We start from the raw sequence: 27,181 nt of genomic DNA, 5'->3' as shown, positions 1-27,181 counted from the left end.
GCAATACAGGCATTCAATTCAATATGGCAGACAGAAGCTAGCTGAAGGAGGACAAAGAAAATGGTTATTGTCCTTAAATTGTGGTCTCAAGTATTAAATTTGTGGTCTAGTGACTCCTAATGTGTCTTGGCAGGTAAGTTTATTTGCTCTTTAGAATACTGTCGATTACTTAACGCAAAATATAAAAAGATCAGAGACATAAAGAGTAAACCTTTATTGTACTGTGACTAGCCTAGTATTGTTTCTATTCATTGTGTTTTAAATTCCATACAAATCTATCCAGAGTTTTATTAAATACGCTGTTTAAGTCTTTAAAACTGAGTAAGTTGTGCTATGTGACTTCTTTCAAAAATATGCCCAAGACGGATCAGATACAGTTTTCCAAATCAACCATAGATAGGCCTAGCTTAGATTCCTTAGCCCTACATCTAATTTCTAACAGGTTAAGGCTACCAGAACCTTGAAAATAAGATGATGAACATGTAGTTTTAAGTCCTCAAAGGATAGAAAAAGAGTCATGTGATGTAATTAGCTTGATTTGGGTCTACCTATTGATTTAAACTCTTGAAAAGTTACTTAAGTTAAGCTAGGGACTAAAGAAGATGGCATTGAACTAGGTCTACCTAGATTTTACCGAAAAGCCTTGATAATAGGTCTATATTGCTCAATGTTTAGGAACTCTCTGAGACCTAATTTATTTTTACCATTTTAACAGTCTAAAAGGCTTAAGCTATGGTAAGTGTGGTTATATTCCTAGTCTAACTTGGTTGCATTAGGCCTAAGTTATACGGTTTTTTAGTTTTCGGTTACCCATTAAAATGAATATTTAACCATGGCCTTTGGTAGGCTACCTAGGCCTAATTCAGATGCTACTTAAGTTTAAGGCTAAATTACAACCAACCACAGGGAACACTATAAACTTTAGGTCCCTTGGTTGCCATTAGCTGTTTGGGCTATTAATTAACAGCTGTGTCTAAGGAATATGCCGGCCTTAGTCACTAACAAGACTACAAGATCGCGCCACTCATCATACACTTATCCTTCATTCATATTTGGGTTGGTACACCCGTAGTGGCGTCCCCATCTTAAATAATTGATAGGCCTAATTGATAATTTATAAAAACATTGTATAGGCCCTATTTATAACTTATATTTTAATATAGGATTCTGAACTAGGAACTCATAACTTATCATCAATCATCTCTCTTTGGTCTACAATTTTTAAACGGTTTTTTTCTAGGTTAAAGTTACATCCAAGGCTAACTTACTCTAGGCCTAACTTGGTTTTAAGTTTATGAGCTTAAGTCATACCGTACGTTAAGCCTAACTTACGGTATCTCTGCTATAAATTTTAAAAGCTAGGTTTAGTGTTCATATAACTTTTAACTTAAATTAGCTTAGACTCTTTAGAGGGCCACCTCTGACTTAACTTGAAGTACGATTAAATACGTTAAGTTACTAGGATTAATTAAAATTAATATGACTTGATATTGACATCAGCTAACTGCTTAGCTTATTTTCAGGCATTTTTATTAAGTAATTTTTAAATTCATTATTAGGACCTTCCAACGGTCAAGAACCAATCTACAAGAAATAAGTTAGGCCTACATATAAAGATAACGTATTAAACTTAGGTAGCCTATTCTAACTTAAGTAACTTAGTATAAATACAAATTAGGCCTAGGATTCTTTGAGATAAAGTTAACTTAACTTAAGTTAAACATGCAATACAAATAAATAAATAGCCTACGGGAACCAAATAGGCTTTTTAAGTAAACTAAATTGGGTTTGACTAAATTTAAGTTTTTAAGTTAATGAGCTTTAAAAACTTACTACAAAGGGTCTAATCAGGTACAATGCATATTAAATAAAAAATAGTATAAACTATAAAAAATAAACAAAACTTAATAGATTGGTACATATGGCATTAAAATAAGTAATTAGATAGGCCTAACTTAAGTTATCTGATAGGCCTACCGGTAGTAGACTGTTCCAGGAGAAGGAAATGCCATCTTCTTCCTTGTTCCTTTAAGTAGATTTCAGGGGTGTCCACAGAATGGATTGATAGCGCGAACCGCGCTACACATAGTTCAATTTTGGGGGGGAATTTGAGATTTAATTATGGTTTTTTTTTAGATTCGGCGGGGAAATTAAAAGATACAGCTTTTTGTCAACATATATTTTTATGATCTTTGGACATTAAGAGACAAGCTGTGCTCATAATCAAGCATATAAATATAAAACATAACACAACTCGTCAGGTATAACATGGCTGGTGAGATGCCCTAGCACTGTACTGGCGGTAACCGAGTGGCGAGTGAGCTCTCCATCCACTACTCGAAATTTGCTGATGTGGTAGGGGCTATTATCGCAGGGAGTGCTGAGCGCTAGTGTAGCTTTGTTTACATCCCGATTCCCGCCACCCGTGTTACGTTCACCAACCGGCATACGGGTTGTAGTTGCATTATATATTTTATGAACTAATAATAAGTTAACACGTTTAGTAAGTTTCGTAATATTATTACCCTACAGATTTATTAGAGTATGTAGCCATACTACGATTTTGTCGGTTTTAGTGATCATTTAAATTTAAAGGCATGTTGATGGTGTGGTGATGTTATTGTGAAGTGGGTGTTCGTGGTTCAAATGGGGTTAGGACTACTTCAAAAGTAGGCCTACTGCAATCTTCAGAATTGTGAGTTATTATTAAAAAATGCAGTTCTTGCCATGATTTAAATTGTAAATTTACAGACTAATTGTATGTTTGTAGATAGATAAGTTAGTTTTGAGCAGGCCAATGCCTATTAGTTTTGAATTATTTACTATTTCAATAACATGTTTAGTAGACGAGTAGAGTAGACTTAGAGTAGACATACCACAAAGACTAGACCTACTAAGTTTAAAATACTTAAAGTAGTCTACTAAAATAATCGAATTATTTATACTTTCAGCAAAATATTAGCCTAGTTATATTTTAATATTATTAACTCACAGTTGTAATGATTGACACACGGTAGGCCTAACTTAATTTTGTTTAATTTTGGTCTTTGAAAATGAATGAAGTGGATAATCTTTTAACATGAAACTTTTATAACCTCGCTCTTGAGGAAAAATTAACTTGTAATTAAAAAGCTAGGATCTCACCAACCTAAAGGCTTTACATTTTCTCAAGAAGATGGTCCAAAGATAATTAGAACATTTTGCACTAGTTCCTTGGTTTGAGAAAAAACCTTGGCTTACGGCAAGTGTGAGCAAAGGGAGTCTGTTTTGTTTTTATTGTACCTATATATTGTTTGGGAAGGAGAGTAATAGAGACAAACTCAATTACTAAACTGAAGAAAATAAAGTACCATTTTTTAACCAACCCAACTTCTAATCAGGTGCCTCAAATGATAAAAACGCACCTATTTGATGTCTACAATTTAAAACATATTCCGGGGGGCACTCCCTGACCCCCCCATCCTCCTGGGGGTATTCCATGACCCCCGGAATGATCCAATGACTGGGGGGGGGGGTTAGATTTTGGGGGGACTCGCGCTAATGACTTTGGGGGGGATGGGCACCCCTGGTAGATTTTATACTAAGGGATTTTAGGAAAGCCAACATATCATGATGAAAATTAATATTTTTAGGAATTATTGTTTTTATGCGTTTAATTGTTAAGTCATTTAAATATGCAAGTTAATTAGTTATATTTTCTTACATTGATTTCAATAATAAATCTAAGAAAGATTTTATTTTGAATCGTGAAGTGTAAGATCTAGGCTAAGAGGACAAGAAATTTCAAAACATTTAACCTTGTAAACCGGTACCCATTGGCAAGGCCGATTATTCTAAATGTAGCCTATAACTTATAAAAATGAAAAATTATTTAAGTTGATCATATAATAAGCCTAGGCCTATATCCAACTTAAAAACTCTCTCTATTTAAATGACTTAGTGATAAGGATTTCTCTAAGCATAATTATGTTTTTTTCTTTCTACACTTACAATTTAGTACAAAATAGTTGTGTATACTTTACTGTTACGTCATTGTGCAGATTATGATTCAGACTTTAATTTTGAATTTGCAATAAAACAATATAATGGCATAGGTACTGTACTTTAATTGTCTGTAGATGTATTGATTGTAAGGTATGTGGGTTTTGATAAGCTAATAGCTAATAAAACTTGAGGAAAAGTATTGATCTATAGTTTTTGAAATTGTAAGGTAAATTCAATATTTATACGATATTAAATATATTTGTTAGTAAAAAAATATAGCCTAACACTTAAGATTAAAATTTTATAAAGAATATAGACTGTGTACATATTCTAGTCATACATAAAAATTTTTACACATTTCCCCAACAAAATATTAACAAAAAAGTAAAGGCATTTCAATTGAAAAATATTTTGTCTAGTATAATTTAACCTAGTCTCCTTTCTCTTCCATTTCTGCTTAGTTTACATAGGCTAGTAAAGATATAATTTGTCACAGCGTATTGTTAAGTCAAATCTTGGAATTTGCTAATTTATTTCACACGGCAAACAGATTCAATCATAGGTTAGATCCAGCTAAACTCAACCTTATCTACTTAAACAGTTGAGCTCAACATGACAAAGATGCAGTGTACAATGGAACATAATTAAAGAATTCTGAATTAATAATTAATTATTTTATGCAATTTCTACCAAATCATTTGTTATATTATTGTTTTATTTTATATGACTGTGAACTTCTGTGTTGATTTAGCCAAGTTTCATTATTGATTTAGCCTACAGATTTTTATACTCAGACTTGAATATTTTCATCCAAGAATTAAAACTCAGTGGTTAAGATCGAGCCTTTAATTAAACAAAAGCAAATTTCCTTGGGCACTGATAGATTTTACCGTGTGGAAATTGGTTATTGGCAACAAATTACTAGGTTATAGGTACTGGTACAGAATATCAGGTCTTTGAAGAACATTAAGTTAAATGTTCCCCTAAAGGGTTCATTGGGCTGGACCACCGAGAGGCCAATTTCAACTAGTGAATCAAAGTGACCATTTATGGATTTAAGACCCCAACATTGTTTAGTTGTGGACAGATTGAGAGTTCCGTACGTTCCCCAACTTGTTGCCACTTGCGAGTACCGGAGTTAATAATCATAAAGTGGGCACATTAATAAATGTTCTTTTCACGCAATAGATATACTAGCCTATCTTTAAGAGGGAGGGGAACGAGCTCGATTAGTGATGGGGTTGGATTATCTAGCAACATTTTTAAAGACTACTCTGTTCCTTATAAAGTGATTGTAATTTTTTTTTTATCACGGTGATGATATGCGATGAGTCAAAAAACATTCTTAAGTAGAACTAATGAGTAAAATTTGGATTGTAGGTATTTACTTTCAGAAAACAATTCCACAAACCAGAACTTTAAAAAATTATAACCCAATTTAAAGTGGTGGTGTTAAACATTCTTTACAGATCAACAAATAGCCCAGTAATTTTTTAAATTTACCAGTTTAATGTACTGCAATTAGAAATGAGACTAAGTTACCCATACCGTACTTAAACAGTAAGTGGTCAAAATGCAACTTTTAGGTGTCTCTTGACAATATCCCAAAATTCTGTGGTTGAAACCAGTTACAGAATTTTGTTTCAGGAATTATTTGCCGAGTTAATTTAGTGATGCGTTAAATTGTGAGGGCAGACTTGCTTAGAGAAGGAAAATAGATAGAGTTTGTCCGTTTCTTCGTGAAGCCTGGGTGTGAGGGGCTGTTGTGGCAAGTGGGGAGCCGAGCGCGAACAAAAATGTGTAGTTTCAATAAATATCTAATTTCTTACCTCTTTAAGAGTAATATGAAAATGTTTATTAATCGAGGATAGCATATTTTATAAATTCTCCCTAAATTAAAATTTAGAGTAGGCTTTTTAATACCGTACTTCAAAAATTACTCTTTAATGAGCCAGAGATTTTTTGTGGTCAAAAACTAGTAGGCCTTCAAATAATGCATTTACTTGTATATACAAATCTATGGCTTAATCATGCCTAAAAAATTGTATTTTCACTCCACTGTAAACTTAAAAAAAATTAAGTTTTAAGATAATCGAACTGTCATCCCGAATGTTTTTGAAAAAGAGTGTATCCGCGATGTTGCTCGGACAGGGTGAGAGAGCGCAGACTGATTTTCATTGTACCCCCACCCCTACAAAACCGGTCCAGAGCCACTCTAACCGCCTACCCCTAGGCTATCCCCACCTACCATAGAGTGGTAATCTGCACAATTTTTTTGTCTGCTTCATTAAATTAATATCCAAAAGTATGCTTCTATGAAAAGTAGGCTTCTATGAAAAGTAGGCCTCACTGCTTGAATTTTTAATAGTGATCTGATAGGTCCTTGGGATCTGGGACCAACTAAATATTTTGCTAGAAACTGTCACCCCATGTTAATCTTTTTTTTGTTTTACAGGAAGAAAGAGTGATAACATCCTGAATATCTCACTCCATGTTTTTGTGGAAGATCTCGAAAGGTAAGAACTGGCTTGGGAAAGTGGCCAGTGCTTTCAAAGATACAAAAAAATGGCCAACACCATATCTAATATGAAGATGACTAATCCCTTAAAGACCATGGTGAGCAAGCGGCGGAAACGCTACACGCAAGATGGCTTCAATCTGGATTTATCATGTATCCTTTTATTTCATAATAGTTCTTAGAAGTAGAATAAGATTAGAAAAAGTTGATTGTTAAAGTAAGGAATGAACTTAGAAAGTGTCTACATATCCTTAAAACCCCATTTCTCAGTACACCATTTTAGTTAGGCTAGGAAGGTTGAATTTGTGAGAGAGAAAGGTTAGTGTTTCAAATATTTATGAACCATAGTATACAAATGGCTAATGTGACAAAAAACACTTCCTATGCACTGTAACAATTTATACTGTTAACAAGCCATCCATTTCATAGGCTTCAATTATTGGTAATCTAACAAGCTATAGTTTTTAGCACAATATGTAAAAGTGAAAAGGAAAATTTTTTAAACATTTGATTTTTAGGTTCAATCTTTTCCGTTTCTATTTACTCTTAGATTCTTTAATGATGCTGCTCTAATCTTGATTTCTAACAATTTTCCAGCTTTAAAAAAAATTCTAATTCTATAAACCTATCAGATAAGTCTCCTATTCTTTTCGGCCGCTCACATAGCAATTCATTCTTATTGTTAAATCTTAAATTCATCAGTAAGCCTACTTGCTTCTGTCATGATGTTTCCTGTTAGGTTTTTTTAAAATTTTAAACGAGTGGCTTTTACTGGCCACAGTTAGTTGGAGTTTGTTGGCGTGAAATTGATTGGTTGTGTTGCAATAAACCACTGCTTGTAATTTTGTAATAAAAACTGTGAGTAAAGTTAAAATCTTTAGCTCTTTGACAAATAGCAAACACTTGGTGAGAAGGTGGGCTCTGCATATTCTCTGTACATTTGTTTCTGGAGAAGGAAATCTCTTCTGGCATCAATAATTCCTCAGAAAAATCCAAAATAAATAGGCCTAATTCATAACACATTTCCCTTAAAACAACCACAGTAAATATTGAAAAAGACTTCCATCGTAAAGAGATTCTGTAGCCTTTAAATTAAATAACACATAAACTTTTTAATTAAGTACATGTTTACCATTAGAAAATGTGCATAACAATGATTAATTCTGTCACGTTTCATAATGGGATGTATGATTTGTCCTTAACCACAAGCTCAGATATCCAAGATAACCTGATTGCGATGGGCTTTCCTGCAGAGAAGTTGGAAGGAGTTTACCGCAATCATATTGATGATGTTGTCAAGTTCCTGGAATCCAAACACAAAGACCATTATAAGATTTATAACTTGTAAGTAGACTATTTAGATTTTCCACAAACCATGTGAATATACGAGCGAGTACCTTAATAATACTGAATTTCAAACAGTACATGCACAAGAAGTAAAATATCTATCTGGATCTGCAAATCGTTAATATAATAAAACTCTGTAAATAATAATTTAGGAAAAACTTAAAAAATAATGAAAATAGAAATTTACCCTACACTACAGAGTCTCACCAACTGACCTTACATCAAATTTACTGTTTCTACCACTTATAAAATTATATTTCAGTTTCTGGCTAATAGTGATGGTCATACAAGAAATTTTGAATCTTAAAACATTGATTTGATTGATTGATTGATTTAGTCAGGGCGGATCTTGTCCTGATGCACGTTAGCCGCAGATGGGCTTTTTGTTCCCCCCGCTTGGTGCGTCAGAGCCTGTCAAACCTGAGTTGCTTGATGAACTGCAGCATCCTATCTATGAGCTCCTCCTGAGGAAGGTTTCTGCCCCATATCATTGTACCAAGACTGCTTTCCCTCACTTCATTCAGAGCTGTACAGTCAAGTAGATGATCTGCGGTCTCCTCAGACTGCCCACATTTCCTACATGCATGTCTCCATTATAGATCTTCTTAAAACATATAAAATCAAATCTTTAACCTCAAAACCTATGTACATGCAAAACCTTTTTATAATCCTCTTAAAATTACGGTATCATAATTTCATTGTACTTATTTTTATATGTAGGATGAATCAATTAATGTCAATTATTTCATTCATGTTCGTCCAACCAAAATGTGCTCCGTAATGAACAGCACATAAATTGTTTCAAGTCAACGTTTTCTGTTTCTTAAAAACTTTTACGTCACTAAATTTTTACTGAAGGATTTGGTCATTAACGTTCTTTTGCCGTATATTTTGAAAAATATCAAATGCTTTTACATTTATTCAGCTTTTTCACTTTTTCATGAAACAAAACATTACATCTTAAAAACGATTAAAGATTTTGAAAATAATTTACTGCCTTCAGGTGTTCAGAAAGGTCGTACGACGTGAACAAGTTTCAGCAGCGAGTGGCTAACTACCCTTTTGACGACCACAACCCTCCACGCATCCAAGACATCCGTCCATTCTGCGACGACGTCCACTCTTGGTTGACGGCAGACAGACGCAACGTGGCAGCCGTTCATTGCAAGGCTGGTAAGGGCCGGACAGGAGTGATGGTCTGCTGCTACATGCTGCACAGTCGTCAGTTCCACTCAGCCAACGAGGCCCTCAGCTTCTACGGGCAGAAACGCACCACAGATCGAAAGGTGAGGGGTCTGTCAGCAATTGTAAGTTTAAGTTTATGGTTACAGAGAGGTTGGAGGAAACTAAACAATGCTACTACAGGGTACCGATTTAACCGCGAAAACCTTAAATTCCTCAATGAGCCATTAATTTATTCAATTATGGAAAATCTAGATTTTTACTTTGAAAAATAGTTTATTCATGTGACTTTTGATTCAATAATGATTCCAGAACTCCAATACAACTCATAAACATTGTTTTACTTGTTTACTGTTATGACTTAGGGACACCAGATGAATCAGAATCAGATTACACTCTTCAATTCACAAGATGACTAGAAAAAACGCACAATTTTGTGATCTATCATGGAATAAACTGGATTTTGCAAAGAAACTAATGTTAGAGGGATGACTAAATGTTCCATTTTTACAGGGTGTAACCATTCCCAGCCAGCGGAGGTATGTGGGCTACTACGCTACTCTTGTACAGGAAAACCTAGACTACCACCAGGTGGTGCTGAGCATCAGGAGTGTCTGTCTGGAGCCTGTACCTGCACTCTTCAGTAGCGGCCAAGGTAGTGAGTAGAAACTTGCACTTTGAGAGGTTTACGAGGTAGCCTGGTGACCTGTCGATCCACTCAACTGCAATGACACAGCTTAAATTGATGTTTTTCCCTTAGTATTTACTAGTGCTAGCTGATGTAGCTTTCAAGATTTTAAAGGTTACAACAGGTTTGTGGCATCATTTTTGCCACAGCTGTATAATCTCTTTCATTTTATTATTCATTTCTAATAGCTGTTACTGGAGTGTTAAATGTTTTTTTTATACCTGAAGCTTGGAAAATTAGGACCTATCAATTAATTGAAATGTGGACGCCACCTATTCTTTTGTTGGCGAAACATTCAACACATATCTTATTCTTTTAGTGGTGTTCTATTTTATCTAGATACAACATTTCTATAGGTTGTCCTTTGATTTTTGCATGGAAAAAACTGGAATGGTTTAATTCTACGACGTTCGTTTTCATTCTAAAAAAGACGACAGCTTGACATGAGATTTAATCTCTCGTATCAATTGTTTGAAAAGTTATGTCTCCAGCTTGAGTAATTGAAGGGCAACATCTGTGGCAATGATTTAAAGCAAAGCATTAACAGAACGATGAAGCTGTAAAGATTATTAATTTTAAAAACGTAGGCTATAATAATTTTTTCCCAGCTTTTTTATGTAGTGAGAATTCCACTTTTCCTACTTAGCCCCATTTTTTTCTGGGCCTTGGAAATGTTGCATTTATTTTTAAAACTTGAACTCCATCCATTTCTACAGAAATTTCTCTAATAATTTAAATGCTAGAAATCGATTCCCATTTGAGATTCAAAATGTATAACTTCTGATCTTGTAACTAACCAGTTGAGATAGAGTTAGATGTAAGTGTGTGTTCTTTGTGTTAGACATTCAGCTTGTGATAACGCACAAGCAAGAAGAAGGGACCAACAAATACTCGACTCCGCTGCAAGAAGTGAAGCGAGGAGCTTCGAGCATCGTCATCAATCTGAGTGAAGCCATCGTGGTGCAAGGGGACGTCAAACTAGAGTTCTTCTACAAGCCCAAGATGATGATGAGAAAGGTAACTGGAAATAAACTGGAACTGGTGGTAATAACTGTAAATAATTATAATTTTGACGTTTCAACTACGAGGTCCAATCTTTTATGAGGTTAAAATCTTACTAATAATATTTTTCTATGTTATGTGAGGTTTTCAATGTGCTTAGATAATTATTTCTGTGGAATTAACTTTAAACATATAAAATTAGCTATCTAGTCTACAACAAATCATTACAGTTTTTTGTTTTTTAGATTTTCCTATTAATATAACGATAGGAGTTAACAGACCTTATATAAAGGCTGAAACCTATATCTTGTTTCGTATATAACCCACTGTTGAAATATTATTTGTTTATCGTCAGTCTTTTCCTGCAGGAAAAGATGTTCCATTTTTGGTTCAACACATTCTTTGTGCGGGACCATTCCCTAGTACCTGAGCCGGCAGAGAACGGCAACTCTGATCTGATCCCCGACCGATCCAGTCGATCTCTGAGTTACGAAGAACAACCACTCCCCGATACAAAACATAGGTCAGTTTATTGCAAAATTGTAAATGTAATAAAATAATAAGTGATAGTTTTTTTTGTTTTAACACTACAGTATTGGCGCTTTCTTACTTTTATTTAAGGGAACAGTCCATGTATTTGTCTTGTCTTGTGTCTAACATAGACTTGTTATTTGATAGCACCATTGATGGTGGAATAAATGGCATGTGTGTTCAGAATTGATCTCGCTTGGAATCGAACCAATGATCTTTGGATTTTAAGGCGAGCACTATAACCTCAGCCACCGATACAAAACATTCTGAATCCTAGGAATGAGACTTGAATTGATTATGTTGAGATGACATAAAAATATTAATCTGTACGAATAAAAGTTTTTGTTGGACTTTGAGAGTCAAGGATGTGCAAAAGATGCATAATTTGAGGTGGAAATCACAAAAATCCACTGATTTCATCCACTTAACCTCTTTCACCGTATATTTCAGGTGGGCTTCTCCCACCCAAACTGTGCACACAGGAACTGCCAGAGACAGTAGTCAAACTCAATATACGGTGGTTTCTCTTGGCTGGGGGAAGACAAAGCATTAAACTGCTTGCCCACCAATAACACCTAGTCCTGCAACATATAATTATGGTAAACTCGAAGCTCAAAGTAGCACTCCTTACAGGTCAGGTTAGCTTCTCATGGTTGGGTGTTGTGAATAAGTCGAAGGTTTGGTTTACGCTACATTGAGAAATGCACACACGTAGAGTACAAGGTGTTGATTGCTGCACATTATACTTTAGTTTTGCCCTTGGTTTGTAACCTGTAGCTTGCATGATGTATTGGTTGTTTCAGAGCTGGTTCACTGAGTCTAGATAGTGCAGACACGAGACCACTCATCCTCAGGATAGGAAAGTGGGATCTCGATGATGCCCATAAGGACAAGACCAATAAAATATACAGTCCTGACTTCAGGGTAAGATTTGCAATTGGAACTGAACTAAAAATTCCAAATAATAAAGAAAGCCTAGAGCCCCCCCCATGCACCCTTTGATTTCAGAACACTTCTTTTTTACTTGATGACTAATTTTAGCAAATTTCTCTATAGGGAAGTAGCTATTACCGTAGGTGGCACCGTAAGACCTGGGCCCGGGACCGATTTACTTTATCATTTTGATGTCCCCAGAGGCCAAAAACACCATTCGTTCAAATATATATATATATATTATTTTCTTGCATGTTTAGGGCTACTAATATAATACATCCGGTTTCGAGCATTCAACATGGTGCCGCCAATTGAGACTGCCGCCGACTGTGAAGTGCATGCTGTAATTGCTTGCCAATAGATGCACATACACAGCGCAAATGTCCAAAATGCTTAAACGGAGAATTGTAGAAACGGTATTTACTTAAAAAAACATGCCTCGTACATACACACATAGGCTACATGATATATCTCTCCTTAATCTTTTGCCGTAAGGAATTAATCAGGTCAGGATAATAAGAAAGAATATAACTTAATCTAGTTTCTGTCACAGTTGGTAACTGTCAATGTCAGTTTAACTCCACTTACTAGATATTTTTCCAGTTTAAATGGCAATTTATAAAATTCTGAATTTCAATTAATTTGTTTGGTTCAGGCGCATCACTAAAAGTGGTCTTGACACCTAGTGCTCCTTTAAGCAAATCTAGGGGTAATTTTTGTACAATTTTGCTATCTAAATTTCTGTAATCCTGAAATTTGAGCTTAGGTTTATAATTATGGAATTCACCGTATATTAATTTATAACAATGAAAAAGGTGAATACCAGTTGGTTTGACAGCTGAGAATTATTGTTTGGGCCAACAATTAAGGCCTAAATGAAGAAATTTCGTGAATCAACATTATTGGCACTTTTTGTTTTATGTTTAATCTAAGGTGTTGTGAGATAAATGTGTTTAACACTGAATATTTTTTTTTGGGCTCAGTGGTAGACGCTTTCTGTGTAAACTGTATATACGATGATGTACTAATGTCGGTGTGCATGTGTGGCAGGTAAGCCTGTCCATGGTTAGTGTGCCGGGGGAGACTGACGCAACGTCCTGGCAGCCCCAGCAGCCGCAGGACACGCCTAGTGAAAGCTCCGAGGCAGAATCAAGTGAAGGTTCGTCTCCTGAGGAGGACGAGGAAGGCTGGGAGTCCGGTTAGTATTGAGTCTATATCTTAACTTTGGCTTCTGGGTATTTCTGAGGGGTTGTTAATTTGTTTGGTGGTATAGGGTTGAAGGGAGAACAGACTTACCTTGGTACAGAAAAGCAGGAAGAAACCAGTCGTTTAGCTTCTTAAAACCTTGACAAACGATCTTCAAGATTGAATTAATATGATTTGAAATTCTAGTTTTATTTTAGCAAACATAGAGAAAAAACCTAGACTTGAGACCAATTTACTTTTTCATCTTGATGTCCCCAAAAACATCATCCGTTAAAATTCATGTATGTCCATATGCACGATAACTGGCGTAAAAATCATATGAATATGATGAAATGTGTGGAGTTTGTGGACCAGCATGATCAGACTGTAAGAACGGAGTTTTTTGGGGTGGTAAATTCTAGTTATTTATTTTATTTTCCAACCCATTTTGTAGAGCTTAAAAAAACTAATAATTAGTACACTAAAGTAAATGTAATAGTCTAATGGTTAACAGTTGCATAGATCCTCTCGTACCCGTAACGTCTTGCTCACTATGTTCTCCCAAAGGCTACAAGGATGTTAGTCCAGATTCTGCAATCACAAATCATAACTTGCAAAGTGATAATGCCTACCAAGGCTTAGAGCCCAGTTTAACTTACCAATCCAACTTTAAAGTTGGTAACACAGTCTGTAATAGACGAGAGAAATAATCTGTGTTAAGTAAATGTCCCTCCACTAAAAGTCATAACAAAAATGCAGTTTGTTTACCATGTTCTCAATCAAAAACTAGACCCGCAGAGTTTCTGACTCTGTTGCAAGCCGCAAGTAAATAAGAATAGAACAAGTCGACGATTGTATTTAAATTTTTCAAATGCAGAAACCAAATCTGTATACAGCTTAGAGCTTCGTTAACTGATGTAAGCCTTGTAGGGGCTATTGTTTCATTGTTTATCAGTTATTTAGTATTTCGCTGATTTTTTATTTGTGCTGTCGAAACTTATCTGTGCCTGTAAGTCTGTTCTTCTTAAAGTATAATTATTTTTCCATGTTTTGGTAAAATCTGACTGTAAATGCTTAGTGACATTTTGAATTTAAAGATCATAGATGCAGTGTAGTTGATTTCAGTCTATTGATAGCTATATTGTCTAGTACCTACATTACAACAAACTCATTGGCCTTCTTTCAAAATTCAATAATGAATTTTAAAGATAGTTTTTAATTGGCTATTGATATACTCCGTTTATGCACTTAGTGACCTTTTTATGCAACTCGTGCATTTATAAATTTTTTCTTGGCATGTCATTGGAAGTTCTCGGACAGCCTGAGTTCAATGTACCTCTTGACGTCTTCCTCAACAAATATTGAGAACCAATGCAAACCTACATCTATTATTGGTAGTAATGAATAATTATGTTGAAATGACATAATACAATTTCAAAAAAACCTTTCCGTTTGCAAAAAAATTGCACCACTTTACTACTTATTAGATCTTATTAGAGGTTTCTACAGAGCACTTTGCAACCTTAAAAATATTCAGGAATTAATGTTCATTTTTAATATCCTGCTTATTTCCATCAACTGGCTATGAACAATTTAAATACAATACTCTTTTCAGTTTGGTTTCTTGAGTATCAGAATATGATAGATAAATTATTGATACCGGTACTGTAATAACAACATTTACTCTAATCATAGGGATCATAGGGGGTGTTTAAGATTTCTCATTCAAACTTAACGTTTAAGTAGATTGTTGCATTATAGATTTTACCCAAGAAATACTACGTTAAGGCTAAATAACGTGATGTTTAACATAAATAAAATGTTGAATGTAATAATTTTAAATAACCCATAAGAGGTTTAAAACATTGATGTACAGCTAATAGTACCGTTATAGGTCAATCTCTAGTTTTAAACTGCAAAAATATGTATTTAGGCCTTCACAGTTCAAATTATGGTTATTACTTTTTATCTTCACTTTTTAAATTTTAAATTACAAAGTAAATTTGATACTTTCACAATTAAATTAGTAATAAAGAAATATTTTTAACCCTGAACTGATTTGATAGCAGAACAAGTGTTCTTTTTACAAGGTGTTTTATTTACCTTGTCATCAGGGTGGTATCATTGAAACAATCTCTCGTGCTGTTAGAATCTTGACCATTTACCAAATCACTTTAAACAACCATTAAATGCTTAAAAGTCTATTACTTTACTTTTAAGTTTAAGCATTACAAGAACCAGAGTTTTGACGTGATTGCAAAATATTCATATTTCTTGGTTGAATTCACAAATAAAAACACAAATAATAAGTGAGTCGGTGGCTCAGTCAGTAGCGTCACAGACTTCGGGCCCAAGGCAGCGATGTCATGGGTTCGGATCCTGGTCACTGCTGTAAACATTTTATCAGTTTACAGTTCACCTTTGTACCGTACTGGCTCACCCCTTGCTAATTGCTTAACATTGGCATCCTTTTAAAAATTCACCAGAAATAATAGCTAGTTTATAATATAGTGAGGTATTTTAGCCTTTTGGTGTCGTATGTTTAGGATAACTGACGGTGAGCCATTGTCGAGTCAGTAAGTTGATATTTTATGCTTGAAGCAGCATCTATGAATTTAGTAGCTAGCATCAATACTAAACACGCTCTCTGGCTTGTGTATTATGTACATAGGCTATTTAGTTTTTTTATTATTTATTAATGCAACATACCAAGGGAGTTCATTACTTTTTTGACTCGATGTTCTATTTTAAAGTTTATTTAAAATCAACCAAAAAACGTGTCTCAATTTTTTGATCATTCTATTTTTATCATATCAGGTATATTTAATTGCAGGAAACTGTACGGTAAACATTTTAGATTTCTTTGATATGTAATTCAAATTCATTGGTGCGTCATTCGTAGTTAGATTTGTAAAATTAATTTGGTACTTTCCTGTTAAAGGGAACATTCATTACTATCGATGATTTATTTTTGATATATCTATATTTTTGTTTTACTTCACGATTGGTATTCCTTCTGTTTTAATATCTTCAAACTCATTTAAATCACAAATTAAGAACTAAAACTTGTTTAGGCAAAAATAATAGCCTATATATTGGATTTGGACATGGAACTATTCTAAACTAACCTAACCTAACTAACCAAACTTGCTGTATAGGCTAAGTTACTGTTTCAAAATTACATTTGATAACAGAAAAGGCATATGGGGAATAGGCTATCAAACGGAATTTTGAAATGTTACAGCAAGTTTGGTTGGTTAGGTTGGTTTAGAACAGTTTCATTTCAATATAATATTTTTTTAAATTGTTTGTTAATACTGAACAATATTTATTTACTCTATCCTATATTGTACTTGTCAGCTGATATGTTTCAATTTGTTGCTATCAATATATCGGATGGAAAACAAAAATATTGATATATCGAAAAGAAATCATCGATAATAATGAATGTTCCCTTTAACAGGAAAATACCATTAAGTTATCTGTGATTTTATATAAATATAGTTACTATGAGTTGATATATATCTATTTATGGTGGCAAATAATTTCTCTGAAGTAATTGAGATTTTATATCTAGCCTACAGCATTTTTGCTACTTGGTCATATAACTTTAATTTTGTACTAAAATATAAATTTAATGTTTTATTCTTTTCCCACAAAAAATCATATTTATCAATGAATTTTCATCACAAAAAAACAGACTTAATTATTCTGGTTTCAAATACGTTTTTCGAGAATGTCAAAAACTATTTTTAATTTTGTAATTTAAAGCGTAATGGGATCAATCCTTTCCAAGCGTTGCAATCTGTGAACTTTCTGGTTGCACCTTGTAAATGTTCATGGTTATTTGTATTGACCTCTACAAGTTTTACTTAGTAACATGGTGGTAAACATATTTTAAATGAGGTAAAACGTTTAAATATTGATTCACTTCTCTGATTCAACATACTAAATAAAATAAAGTTATAAAGTCAAGATCATTGTGGACACTCTGCCTTAGGAATACTGTGTTCAATTAAGATACTAACTCAATATTTGCTTCATTCATAAACTCATAACTCGTTTAAAAGTTATATTTATTCGTATTAATAATTTCATGAGAAACAACTTGTCACGTAAAATGTAGAACGTTGCACGTTGAGCTCGTTTTGAATTCTTAGTTTTATTATTCATTAGGTATTTACTCACTAGCTGTATTATTTAAGCATAACAGTATAACCTATAAACATAAGTAGGCTTTATGTACGTGATTTCATTTATATGTTAGAAGGACTTTTAAAACTAACATTCACTCTATGCAGTTACTTTTGTGTGGCAATGTTCCGGTAAGGCGCGTGTTGTAGGGGCAGCTTTGTTGCATCAGAGTTTTTGTCGTTTTGTCAAGTCTATTGGGGAATGAACTACCCTATGTGCAAGTTATACAAGCGTTTTATCTGTTGCGTTAGATCCTGTAAAGTCAGCGTAAACAATGTGACCGGATCAGTAAACTGTCAGTAAATACGCGGCAGATCTGCTACCTCACCCCCACCTCAGATGTGGCCTGCGGTCCAACTCTCTACCTGCTCACTAGTAACTCTTCATCCCAAAATATATTTAAGGTATCAGATTAAAAATTGACTGGGGGATAGCCCAACTCCGCGCAGTGATCAGCTTTTGAATTAGGAATAGTTTTATGGCCCCGGATGGGTCCAGTCCAATTCCTCCTGGTGGCCACTTCTAATCCCTAGGCTACCCAGCAATCTTTAGGTTAGGTCAATTTGGGGTAGGTCAGGTTACATTTATAACAATTTCAAACTACAAATCTCTTTATTCTTGACAGTTACAAACTGCATAACAGTGTCAATAAAACAAACAAAAGTTTCAAAAAGCTAATTAAAACAAATTTGTTCTTACAGACAAAAATCTAAAACTAAAGATCATTGTTTAGTCTCTTCAAATACAAACTCTCTGCAGTCAATGCTGAGAGAGCAAAAGTTGACCCCCGCGTGTGGCAATTTTTTGTCAGGCCGAAATGTTGATCCATTGTTGCGGCGCAATCGCTACGTAACTACACGGCGCTCCCAGCGCCAGAACCTATGGTACCTGCAACACGTCTGACAGTCTATATTTAATTCTTTTTGTCTATGCCTAAAGCCTCTCCACCCTTCTGGTGAAGTTGGTATGTTTCCAACAAATAGTGGAAACTGTTAAAACTGATTTGCACTGCATCCATGTTGAATACTGTAGCAAACAACTGATCTGCAGATCGCGAGCGGATGTTTGGCAGACCGCGGGCACCCTAGGTACCTGTCACAGCGTCGTTTAACAGCTCCACCACCGAGCGTTTCGTCGATGATACAGTGTTTTTTTATGCTTTGTACAACAGCTCTGCTTTGGTCGTCAACGTTTTATCTGCCTCAACAAAGCTGTCCATATAACATTTGCCTAAATCCAACCAAGGGCAAATTATTAATGTAGGGCTCCTAAGGCTAGCCACTCAATCTGATATTTTTCGGTTGTGTGCAGCTGAAAACAGAGTTGGAAGGTATCGTCTGCTTTCCGACACTGACATCAGGCATGAGGAAATCTTTCATTCATGATAAATCTAACATTTACTGAATAAACCTAGTGGTAAGCATTGCAATTTTTGATTTCCGCTTTTGCTAGCCATGCCATTCCGTTACTTTTGGTTTTATTGTTTGGTTTTGACACATATCATCGCTTCCTCACACCAACTTACCCTGCGTTTGCTGTGTGTTGGTCACTAACCAGTTTTTTATGGCATGCAGTTGTTATGTGTTTGGGTTTGAGTTACATTTTGTTTCAACCAGGAACATAACAATACACACATTATCAACAGACAGTGATAATTTTTTATTCACTGATATTTAAGTCATTTGAGATAAATTGGGGAAGAAGTGTGATCTTGAAGTTTTGCAGTTTACTTATGAATTAAAATATCCAAAACAATTGACAGTATTATACTCTGTGAGCGACTCATGTTCAATTTAAACATAAAATTTGCTACAGTTGAATTTTATATATGTATGGAATGTCTACACCAGGTAGGCCCAATTAGGCATGCACCACACATTTTTTTGTAGTTTTCCCCTGGCACATTTACTTATTTTAATTATCTATATCAGTTGACAACTCGTTTTTGAGTAACCAGCATGAGTAACCTTTAGTCAACTTGACTAATTAGTATTTAGTCAAGCCAGTCATGGCCCTTTATGAATATTAGTTGATACTAAAAACATTTTGCCAAATGAAAGGAAATCATTGTCTAGAATAAATGGCTCCTTTTGTGGCAAATTAATTTAAAAGTTTTAAATAAATTGTAATTTACAGAATAATGTCTTATTTGCTTTCTTAGAACTTTTAATTAGAAATAAACAAGAAACGCAAGTTTTAAACATGACACCTGTGCTTGTATTTGCCATTTTTAAAGTTAGTACAAACTATTTACATATTTTGAAAGAATCTATGGTCTTTCGCACACCTAAATCTGATAGTATTCCTTCAAGCAATACACTATATTGTTGTTCCACAAACATCAAACATAACAAGATTGAATCAAAGTTTATTATTACAAAAGAGTATTTAAATACTACGATGGTACAATTTATCAAAAGTCATAGAACGCATTCCAAGAATAGTATTGGCCAACCATTTCTTCAGTTCATGGTGCAGTTTGGCAGTGCAGTCATGTTCGTCATGCAGTCCAGTCATCACTCAATCGTAAGGTTAGGTTGGTTTGTGATCCCAGGTCTTGTGTCACCACACCGTAGAACTTTAACTCCATTTCAAGTGTTGTACAAACGTAGGTCTCGATTTCAGAGTGGGTACATTTTTTCATCATTCACCTAAATAGTGTTGATAGTAAGGTCTTTTAACAAGAAATATTTTATTGCTTTAGTGAATTGGACGGACATTGAGTTGAGATGAAGGTCTTTGGCATTTCTGTCCTTGAGTGAGAAAGGGTATCATCTGCGCACATGATTGGTAAAGTATCTCCGTTATAAATTTAGTCATTAGTCAGTCAAATAAACAAAAGTTCTCTATTTAGTTTTTCCAGGATTTGTCGGTTTCTTAGATTTTTTCAGTTTTCTTTGGTAGATCAAAATTTGAATGTGCCCTGTGAGGTTTGAACTAATTGTTTACCAAGTTAGCTGCAACGTGTTTCTAAGGGAATTTTTTTTTTGAATAGTCAAAGAAAATTTCAGAAATAAATAGTTGCATAATTAACTGTCTATTCGGTTAAATATGAATCCTATGCAGAATGCAATTGATAAATAAGAAGATTTTTTGAATCAACGTTGAATGTTACAAGAGTTGAGGAAATAGAGATACTTTTAACGAGAAATTTACTTAAGCTGGTTGATCCTTTCTTATGTTTAGGAAGACAAAATCTCTGGGATGTGTTTTAAGTTACATCATCGCTGCTTCCAATCGTAATGATCAAGTCACTATATCTATATATTTAATATAATAAATTATTTCTCTTGTTTACTACTTGTTTACTATTAACACTGTCCCAGTGTTTAACCGTCTGGTTTGGTATTTACTTGGCATTACAATTAATGTTTCTTTTGAATGACTGTTTCATTTGAGGAAGGAGAACTCATTTTTGTACAATATTTTAATCACAATATTTCCTTTGTGATAGATAGAGGCTTTGTCTTTTCTAATGATAGGCTCTGTCAAGAATATTGACAGTTCTTTCCTTGGGTCACTTTTGCTGTTAAGCTTATCTTGAAGTTTTCATATTGCACTGTTCTTAATCCTGACAGCATTTGGGAGCGAGCTGGTCTGGTAGTTAGAGCGCGGGACTAGTTAGTCCCTAAGGTTCTGGGTTCGAATCCTGCCAAATCACCAATGGATTTTAACGAAGTGATAATGCAACCTAGGTCTAGCTTGAAGTAATGTGACAAACATCCTTTGGCTTGTGCCTAGCGTCCCAGGGGGGGGGGGAATCTTGACAGTATTATTTTATGTATATTCTATGTAGTTTAGGTTATTGGTGTTAATGGTTTAAATTTCTGAGTTATTTAAGTCTTGGTGTAAAGGTAACCAATCTTTTTCATTTCTGAGCATTTCATTCAAATTGTTTTTTAAGGTTATTCGGTTATTGAGCTTAAAATGTTTGTTTAGTTTCTAATAACTAATTTTTATTTGTTATCCTTAAATCCTTTGCTCAGGGTAAACATAAAGCTAATTTCTCTTTACTACCTATTTTACAGTTTGGGTCAGGGGAATTTCAATAAATGGGTTACCTTTTTAGGTTCTGAATTTCCTTCTATTATTTGTTTTGACATACTTTGGTTAGAGTAAAAAAATAAATAAAAAATATAGACCTTAGATACAAGTTTAATCTCAAACAGGTTGTTTCTAAGTTTGCTGTTTTTATCTAAGGTAGTGTAACTTCCTAGCTGGTTTTAGGTAAGCTACTGTAGCTTCCCGTTATGTGTCGCCAAAGTGCAGGAAGTGGCTTTGTAGGTCTTATAAACCAGATATTTTCAACTTTATTGATCCATGATTTAGTGTAGTTGGTCGTTGACATTTAATAGATTTTTATACAGGCATTTTTACAGTTCTCTGTGATGGTGTATAATTTCTCTGCCGCACAATCTGATGAGATTCTCAAATTCTTCCTTGCCTTTAATAGTTGACACTACTTTCAGCTTCTGTGCGCATATGCTAACACAGATTCTTAATTGTTCATTAAAACTTATTCTCGTATTCTGAGTAAGTGTTGTTACAATCTTATATTCAGTTCTGGTTCATTGTGTTAGCGTGCTTGCATGGAATTCTTGGTCCCAGCCTAATCCTAAGTTAATTATCCTAATTACGTTCATCCAACTCTTGGCAGTTTTCTGGTCCTGGTTTTGGCTTTGGATCCACTAATACCTCAATACCTCTTGTGACGTCGATAGCTAGAATGTCTGGATAGACTGAGGTAAAAAATAAAAACTAAATACACGCACTAACTTACTATCGATTGATTGTTTAAACTCCTAAAATTTAATTTAACCTTTTGGAAATTTGCACAGACATAATCAGAGTAATTATTATTACTCAAATCCATGAATCATCACCAAGGTTTTCATTTGCAAATACTTGGCTTATCTATTTGATGAATAAGCCATTTCTTAATCAAGTGTATTTGGTTGTTTCCTGATTAGTCAAAGAATGAGTCAACATTCTTGTTTTAAGATTAACCTTAAAAATGGATTTGAGTCTTTGGTATTAGGCTACTTTAGGCATTCAAAATATTGTTTGCTGATTATAGAATATTTTTTCTAAACAATGTTAAGTAATAAAAAACAAGAAACTTAATGTAGGTTGTGTAAAATAAAAATGAACATATCAATCAATTATTCTGACACTGATTCAACACTTTAATGAAACACATTTTTACTGTAAATTTCATAGCAATGATTTGACATTGACACATCATAAACAAAAACTTTTTTTTAAATGCTTGTAAATTATTTTTTTCAAGTACAACAAATTTTAAATTATTGTTTTGCACACAAGATCTGTGTTTTTACATCAAATATACAATTACAAGCTACCTTTGTTTGATCTAATGTTTAATTTTATTTTTTTGTAATCCAAGTCAAACAAGAAAGTTGCTTTCTTATGAGTTAAGTCTAACAGTCTCCAGTGTTGTAGATGTAAATGACCACATTGAGCCTATCTTTTGTGTTGGTTACTGATGTCTGGTGCAATGTGTTGCCAGGTTTTGGACACAGATTTGAGCCTGACCTCTACAAAGGCTAGCAGAGCCGTCGGCCTTCTCGCCTCAATACTCTTAGATGTGTACTGGCTTTATAGCTCTAGTTTTTTCGCCCTCTTTTACTTTCTAGTATTTCTCAATTGCCCCTCGATTCTTAGTACAAAGACCACTTTGTTATTAATTTCTATTTTTAATTTTCTTTTCCGCGGTTCGGATATTAAATTGTTTTTAAAATTGGCTCAAACGGGTGATATTTGAAATGAATGTGTTTTAATAAGCGAGATTGAAAGAATGTAAATGTGTAAGTAAACATGTCAAACATTATGTACAGTTAAATTTGTTCACCCTTCCGTCCTTGCGCCCGATCTCGGTTGATAACACAGAGGCTTACTCGATATCGCATGTGTAAATAATAGGTATAAATATATATATATATGTTATGTTTGAAGTTTTCTAACTGTAATTATATTTAATGTTTAAAGTAGTTTGATGTATCGACGTTTCTGTTTCGCTGTAACGGATGTGTCGAGGTTAAGTTTGTGGCAGTTGGGACGGAAGGCGATTCTCCTCTTTTGATCTCATTTAAAAGTAGCTTGAATGTGTAAGGAATGAACGGGGTGCGTAAAGCTCTTCTCAGGGACTTCAAGGATTGTCATGTACAAACTAGAATTACGTGAACGGCCCGATATTGTAACATATTACACACTTAGTTTAGTCGATCGTACCACTGGCTAGGAAATACTAAAATATTCACCTTTTGCAATTATCTTGTACGTTTAACTCTCTTGTCAGTGTCTTTCTTAATTGATACTACAATTTTAATAACATGTGTAAAATGTGTTTGCATTGGAAATTAAATGCATTGACAATTTTCAATACCGAATTAAATTTATTTATTTCTTCCTTGTCTATCTTTCAAGTAGAATTTAGTCTTATGGACAAAAAATGTCTGTTTGAAATTTCAGTTATTTCCTTTTCTTCTCATTCCACAGTCAGTGAAATATTACATGAGCCTAAATTACATAGATGTGTAGATTTTTATGAATTGTGGGATGATCCTGCAAAGATTGCCAGTTCAGTTTCTAAGAACATCCAAGCATTGACTATTGGATACAGAAGTAGACATCTCATCTATATGGACCAGCTGTTGTCAATTTTTTTACTAAAAAAGATTGTAGTTGTGTGAGTCAGTCACAGAATGCTCTAGTGTCTAAAATTCAATTTTCTACCTTATTTTATGTTGCTGACATAGTTGATGGGTCATAACAGTCGGTATAGCTCACAATAAGTCATTCCATCAGTTTGACTTGGTAAAAAAACATCATGTATTCGACAGAAATTAGTAATTTAGATCAGCGCAATCTGTTGGTGGCTCACATCAACTACGACAAATTTGGAAATTTGATTAAAAAACTTGAGAAAACTTTAACATGATGTCTTGCATCACTAGTCATAGATCCAAGTAAACTTAACTTACTTAACATAACCTCAAAAATTAATTGTTGCAAGTTTTAAGACTTTCTCAAGTACAGTAGACTCCCTCTTATTCAGACACCTTTTAACCGGACATCGGTTTAACCGGACTACTCGGCAGAAATGACATCTCTTTAACCGGACAATTTTTATCAGCACATTTGTTTAACCGGACTAGATCAGCAGGAAGTGGGCAGTACTGAAACGACTGTTCTCGTGGGAAAGATGTGAGACCAGTGATCACGTGTCTGAATACAATGCTCTCCTAAATTTAAGTCGAATATCACAGTAAACAGTCCGTTTAAACGAGTTTTTGGGGACGTTGGTTTAACCGGAAAAACCGTTATCTGGACTGGCCTCGGTCCCAAGGAGTCCGGATTAGAGAGAGGCTACTGTATTTGAATCTTAAACTTCTTCTGGGACATCAGTTGAATTATTCTGAAATATTGTTGGCAACCAGAGTTATAATTGATATCTAGACATTTGTTTATAATGGTGTCAAAGTATTCAATAATCTGGTTATTTAAAAGTTGTAACAAATAAAGCTTTTATTTCAGACACAACTAATTTGTTGGCAAACTTTTCAATTATGACATTGCTGACAAATGTAGCAATCACTGGCAACCCAGCAAAAATTGCAATCTTATTTTCCAATACTAAATTGAACTTTTAATGGAATATAACCACAAAAACAAAACTTTCTTGTCAGTTTGACACTTTTCTCGGGCTATTTAATTCAGGTTAAAAAGCAAAGTTGTTTTGTTTAAGCCAAATTAATTTTTTTTTTACTAATATTGAAAAGCTAACATGATAGTATTTTACATCTAATTTTACATCTATATGTCTTAGAATTGTAGATGTATTTCCCAGCCTTAAGCAACTTCAACTGTAAATCAAAACTTAGCTGAAAACTACACTGCCGAGTGCCATCAAAACAAAACTAGATTTATATTTTAGGTAAAAAATGCAATGTGCTCTGTAGATAACAATATTTTATTCCAACTCAACTCAACTGTCATACTAGTGTAAAAATAATCTCATGTAGGCTATTGACTTATTACTTAGAAATGGCATGTCGACTTAATATTAGTGTGATTGGGAAAGGGTTTCGAAATTTATTTGAACATTGTGAAAACATAAATGTTATAGATGCCCACTTTGGTTTTTTGTACTTGAATTTTAACTATTTTTTATCTTGGTCCCTCAAATGTGCTGGTCATGGATAGGTCTACATAAACACGTTAGCCTGCCTGTTTAAAGTAAGTATTATCTGGTATATGTTAGTTTACTTTTGATGTGTGATTTAGAATTTTTTTCACTTGTATTTAGGAGATTAGGACTATTTTAAAAATAAGTACCGGTATGTTTTAAATCATGGTTTTAAAGTAAATAAAATATAAAGAACATGGTTTAAGTTTCCTGGCTTCGTCAAGTGATCCTTGTTTCAAGTTGTACCCTACAGTACATTACTATATATTTTACTGTATGACTCATCTTCCGGCGCCGCCGCACGTGTCACCTATAATAGTACTGGTCGGTTTTTAAAGTATTTATTAGTTTTTGTATTTTTGTCGTGTGTCATGTGTGTTCTGAATGTCGACGGATCTAGCCAAATTGGATAGAAGACCAGACGTTTTTGTCACCTGATGATGGACTCTTAAAGAAGTCCAAAACTAGTAGTGTACTACTAAAAACAAGGATCACTTAATGAAGCCAGGTAACTTAAAGCCATTTTGCTCAAATTTAATGATCCAGAGGCAAATTACAACATTAATATAGAAGGAATAAATTATTATTTGTAGTTAAGCAAATTATATCTGGAAAATTAAATATACTGTTTACTAAAATACAAGCATAACAGCCATTAATTGTCATGATTAACCATAGATTTTCATGTTTTCCAAATAATTTTTTTTATAAAAATCTACCAAGAAGGTCAAATTTGTATTAAGGATTTATTCGGCATGATTAGTTTTGTTGAAATGTCATATGAGATAATTACTTATCTGATGCCAAACTGTACTACTATCACCTGCCATATTTATGGATTGTAATTTTTTCAGGCGAATCGACTTACCTGTAGTAAAGACTGCCAAGAAGATCTGTGATGTTGCGGGATTCAGTTCAAATTTACGTTTCCATTCTTCCTTAAAGTAATTTTAAGTGACATTTTAAATTTTATTTATTATACACTTTCATGGACAGTTTATTATATGTGTACTTTATACAAATTCTGTTACTTCTTTTTAAATGTATTAGATATAGGTAAAACTTGTTGTTTTACGTTTGTGATATGGTATTGTAAAATATAACAACCATGTACAAACATGGACGCTCTAGCTTTATATTTTGCTTTTAATTATTCCCTGGTTTATATTAACCTTTTTGTTTTTACTAAAAATGTATTTATTTTTGGCTATAATCCTAATGGATGCATTGGTTATTTTAAAATTCAAAAAACACAATGCCCAAATGCAAATACAAACTAATGTTAGTTATCAAAAATCTAATTCTCAGCTGTTTTAGAATGCACAAACATGTAAAACTAGCTGTGTGCCCGTTCTACGCACGGGGATCTTATAGTAGTCAGTTGAAATCTTCTTATATTAAGATTAAG

General features: G+C 34.0%; 1 protein-coding gene across 8 annotated transcripts; it reads left to right on the top strand.

Moving 5' to 3' along the window:
• Positions 1-26,909, top strand: LOC128990101 (phosphatidylinositol 3,4,5-trisphosphate 3-phosphatase and dual-specificity protein phosphatase PTEN-like). 8 transcript variants are annotated; one of them, XR_008490490.1, is made up of 11 exons: positions 1-133; positions 6,440-6,655; positions 7,717-7,846; positions 8,853-9,135; positions 9,545-9,689; positions 10,561-10,736; positions 11,090-11,244; positions 12,056-12,176; positions 13,236-13,383; positions 20,269-20,354; positions 23,095-23,967. XR_008490490.1 is itself a non-coding variant. In XM_054412344.1 (11 exons), the coding sequence occupies exons 2-10, from the start codon at positions 6,550-6,552 to the stop codon at positions 25,820-25,822; spliced, it is 1,296 nt and encodes a 431-aa protein (XP_054268319.1). In that variant the 5' UTR covers positions 1-133; positions 6,440-6,549; the 3' UTR covers position 25,823; positions 26,628-26,909. The 8 variants fall into 8 exon arrangements, 7 of the variants coding, with proteins under 7 accessions (XP_054268319.1, XP_054268316.1, XP_054268315.1 ...); XM_054412344.1 differs by lacking the exons at positions 20,269-20,354; positions 23,095-23,967 and adding exons at positions 25,791-25,823; positions 26,628-26,909; XM_054412341.1 differs by lacking the exon at positions 20,269-20,354 and adding an exon at positions 18,876-18,980 and having other exon boundaries at positions 9,545-9,686.
• Positions 26,910-27,181: the final 272 nt, after the last annotated feature.

This window comes from Macrosteles quadrilineatus, unplaced genomic scaffold, assembly GCF_028750875.1.
Source record: "Macrosteles quadrilineatus isolate MER2022 unplaced genomic scaffold, UCM_ALF_1.0 Scaffold_3__2_contigs__length_128488019, whole genome shotgun sequence".
Lineage (NCBI taxonomy): Eukaryota > Metazoa > Arthropoda > Insecta > Hemiptera > Cicadellidae > Macrosteles > Macrosteles quadrilineatus.
Note: the sequence above shows the minus strand (reverse complement) of the source record. Positions and strands in the feature narration are given on the sequence as shown.

What these genes read in the sequence shown, in the direction of transcription:
- LOC128990101 (XM_054412340.1), top strand. Translation starts at nt 6,550, where the DNA reads ATGGCCAACACCATATCTAATATGAAGATGACTAATCCCTTAAAGACC. An exon ending in CTTCAATCTGGATTTATCAT is followed by an intron (nt 6,656 to 7,716) that starts GTATCCTTTTAT and finishes CCACAAGCTCAG; the next exon opens with ATATCCAAGATAACCTGATT. An exon ending in CATTATAAGATTTATAACTT is followed by an intron (nt 7,847 to 8,852) that starts GTAAGTAGACTA and finishes TACTGCCTTCAG; the next exon opens with GTGTTCAGAAAGGTCGTACG.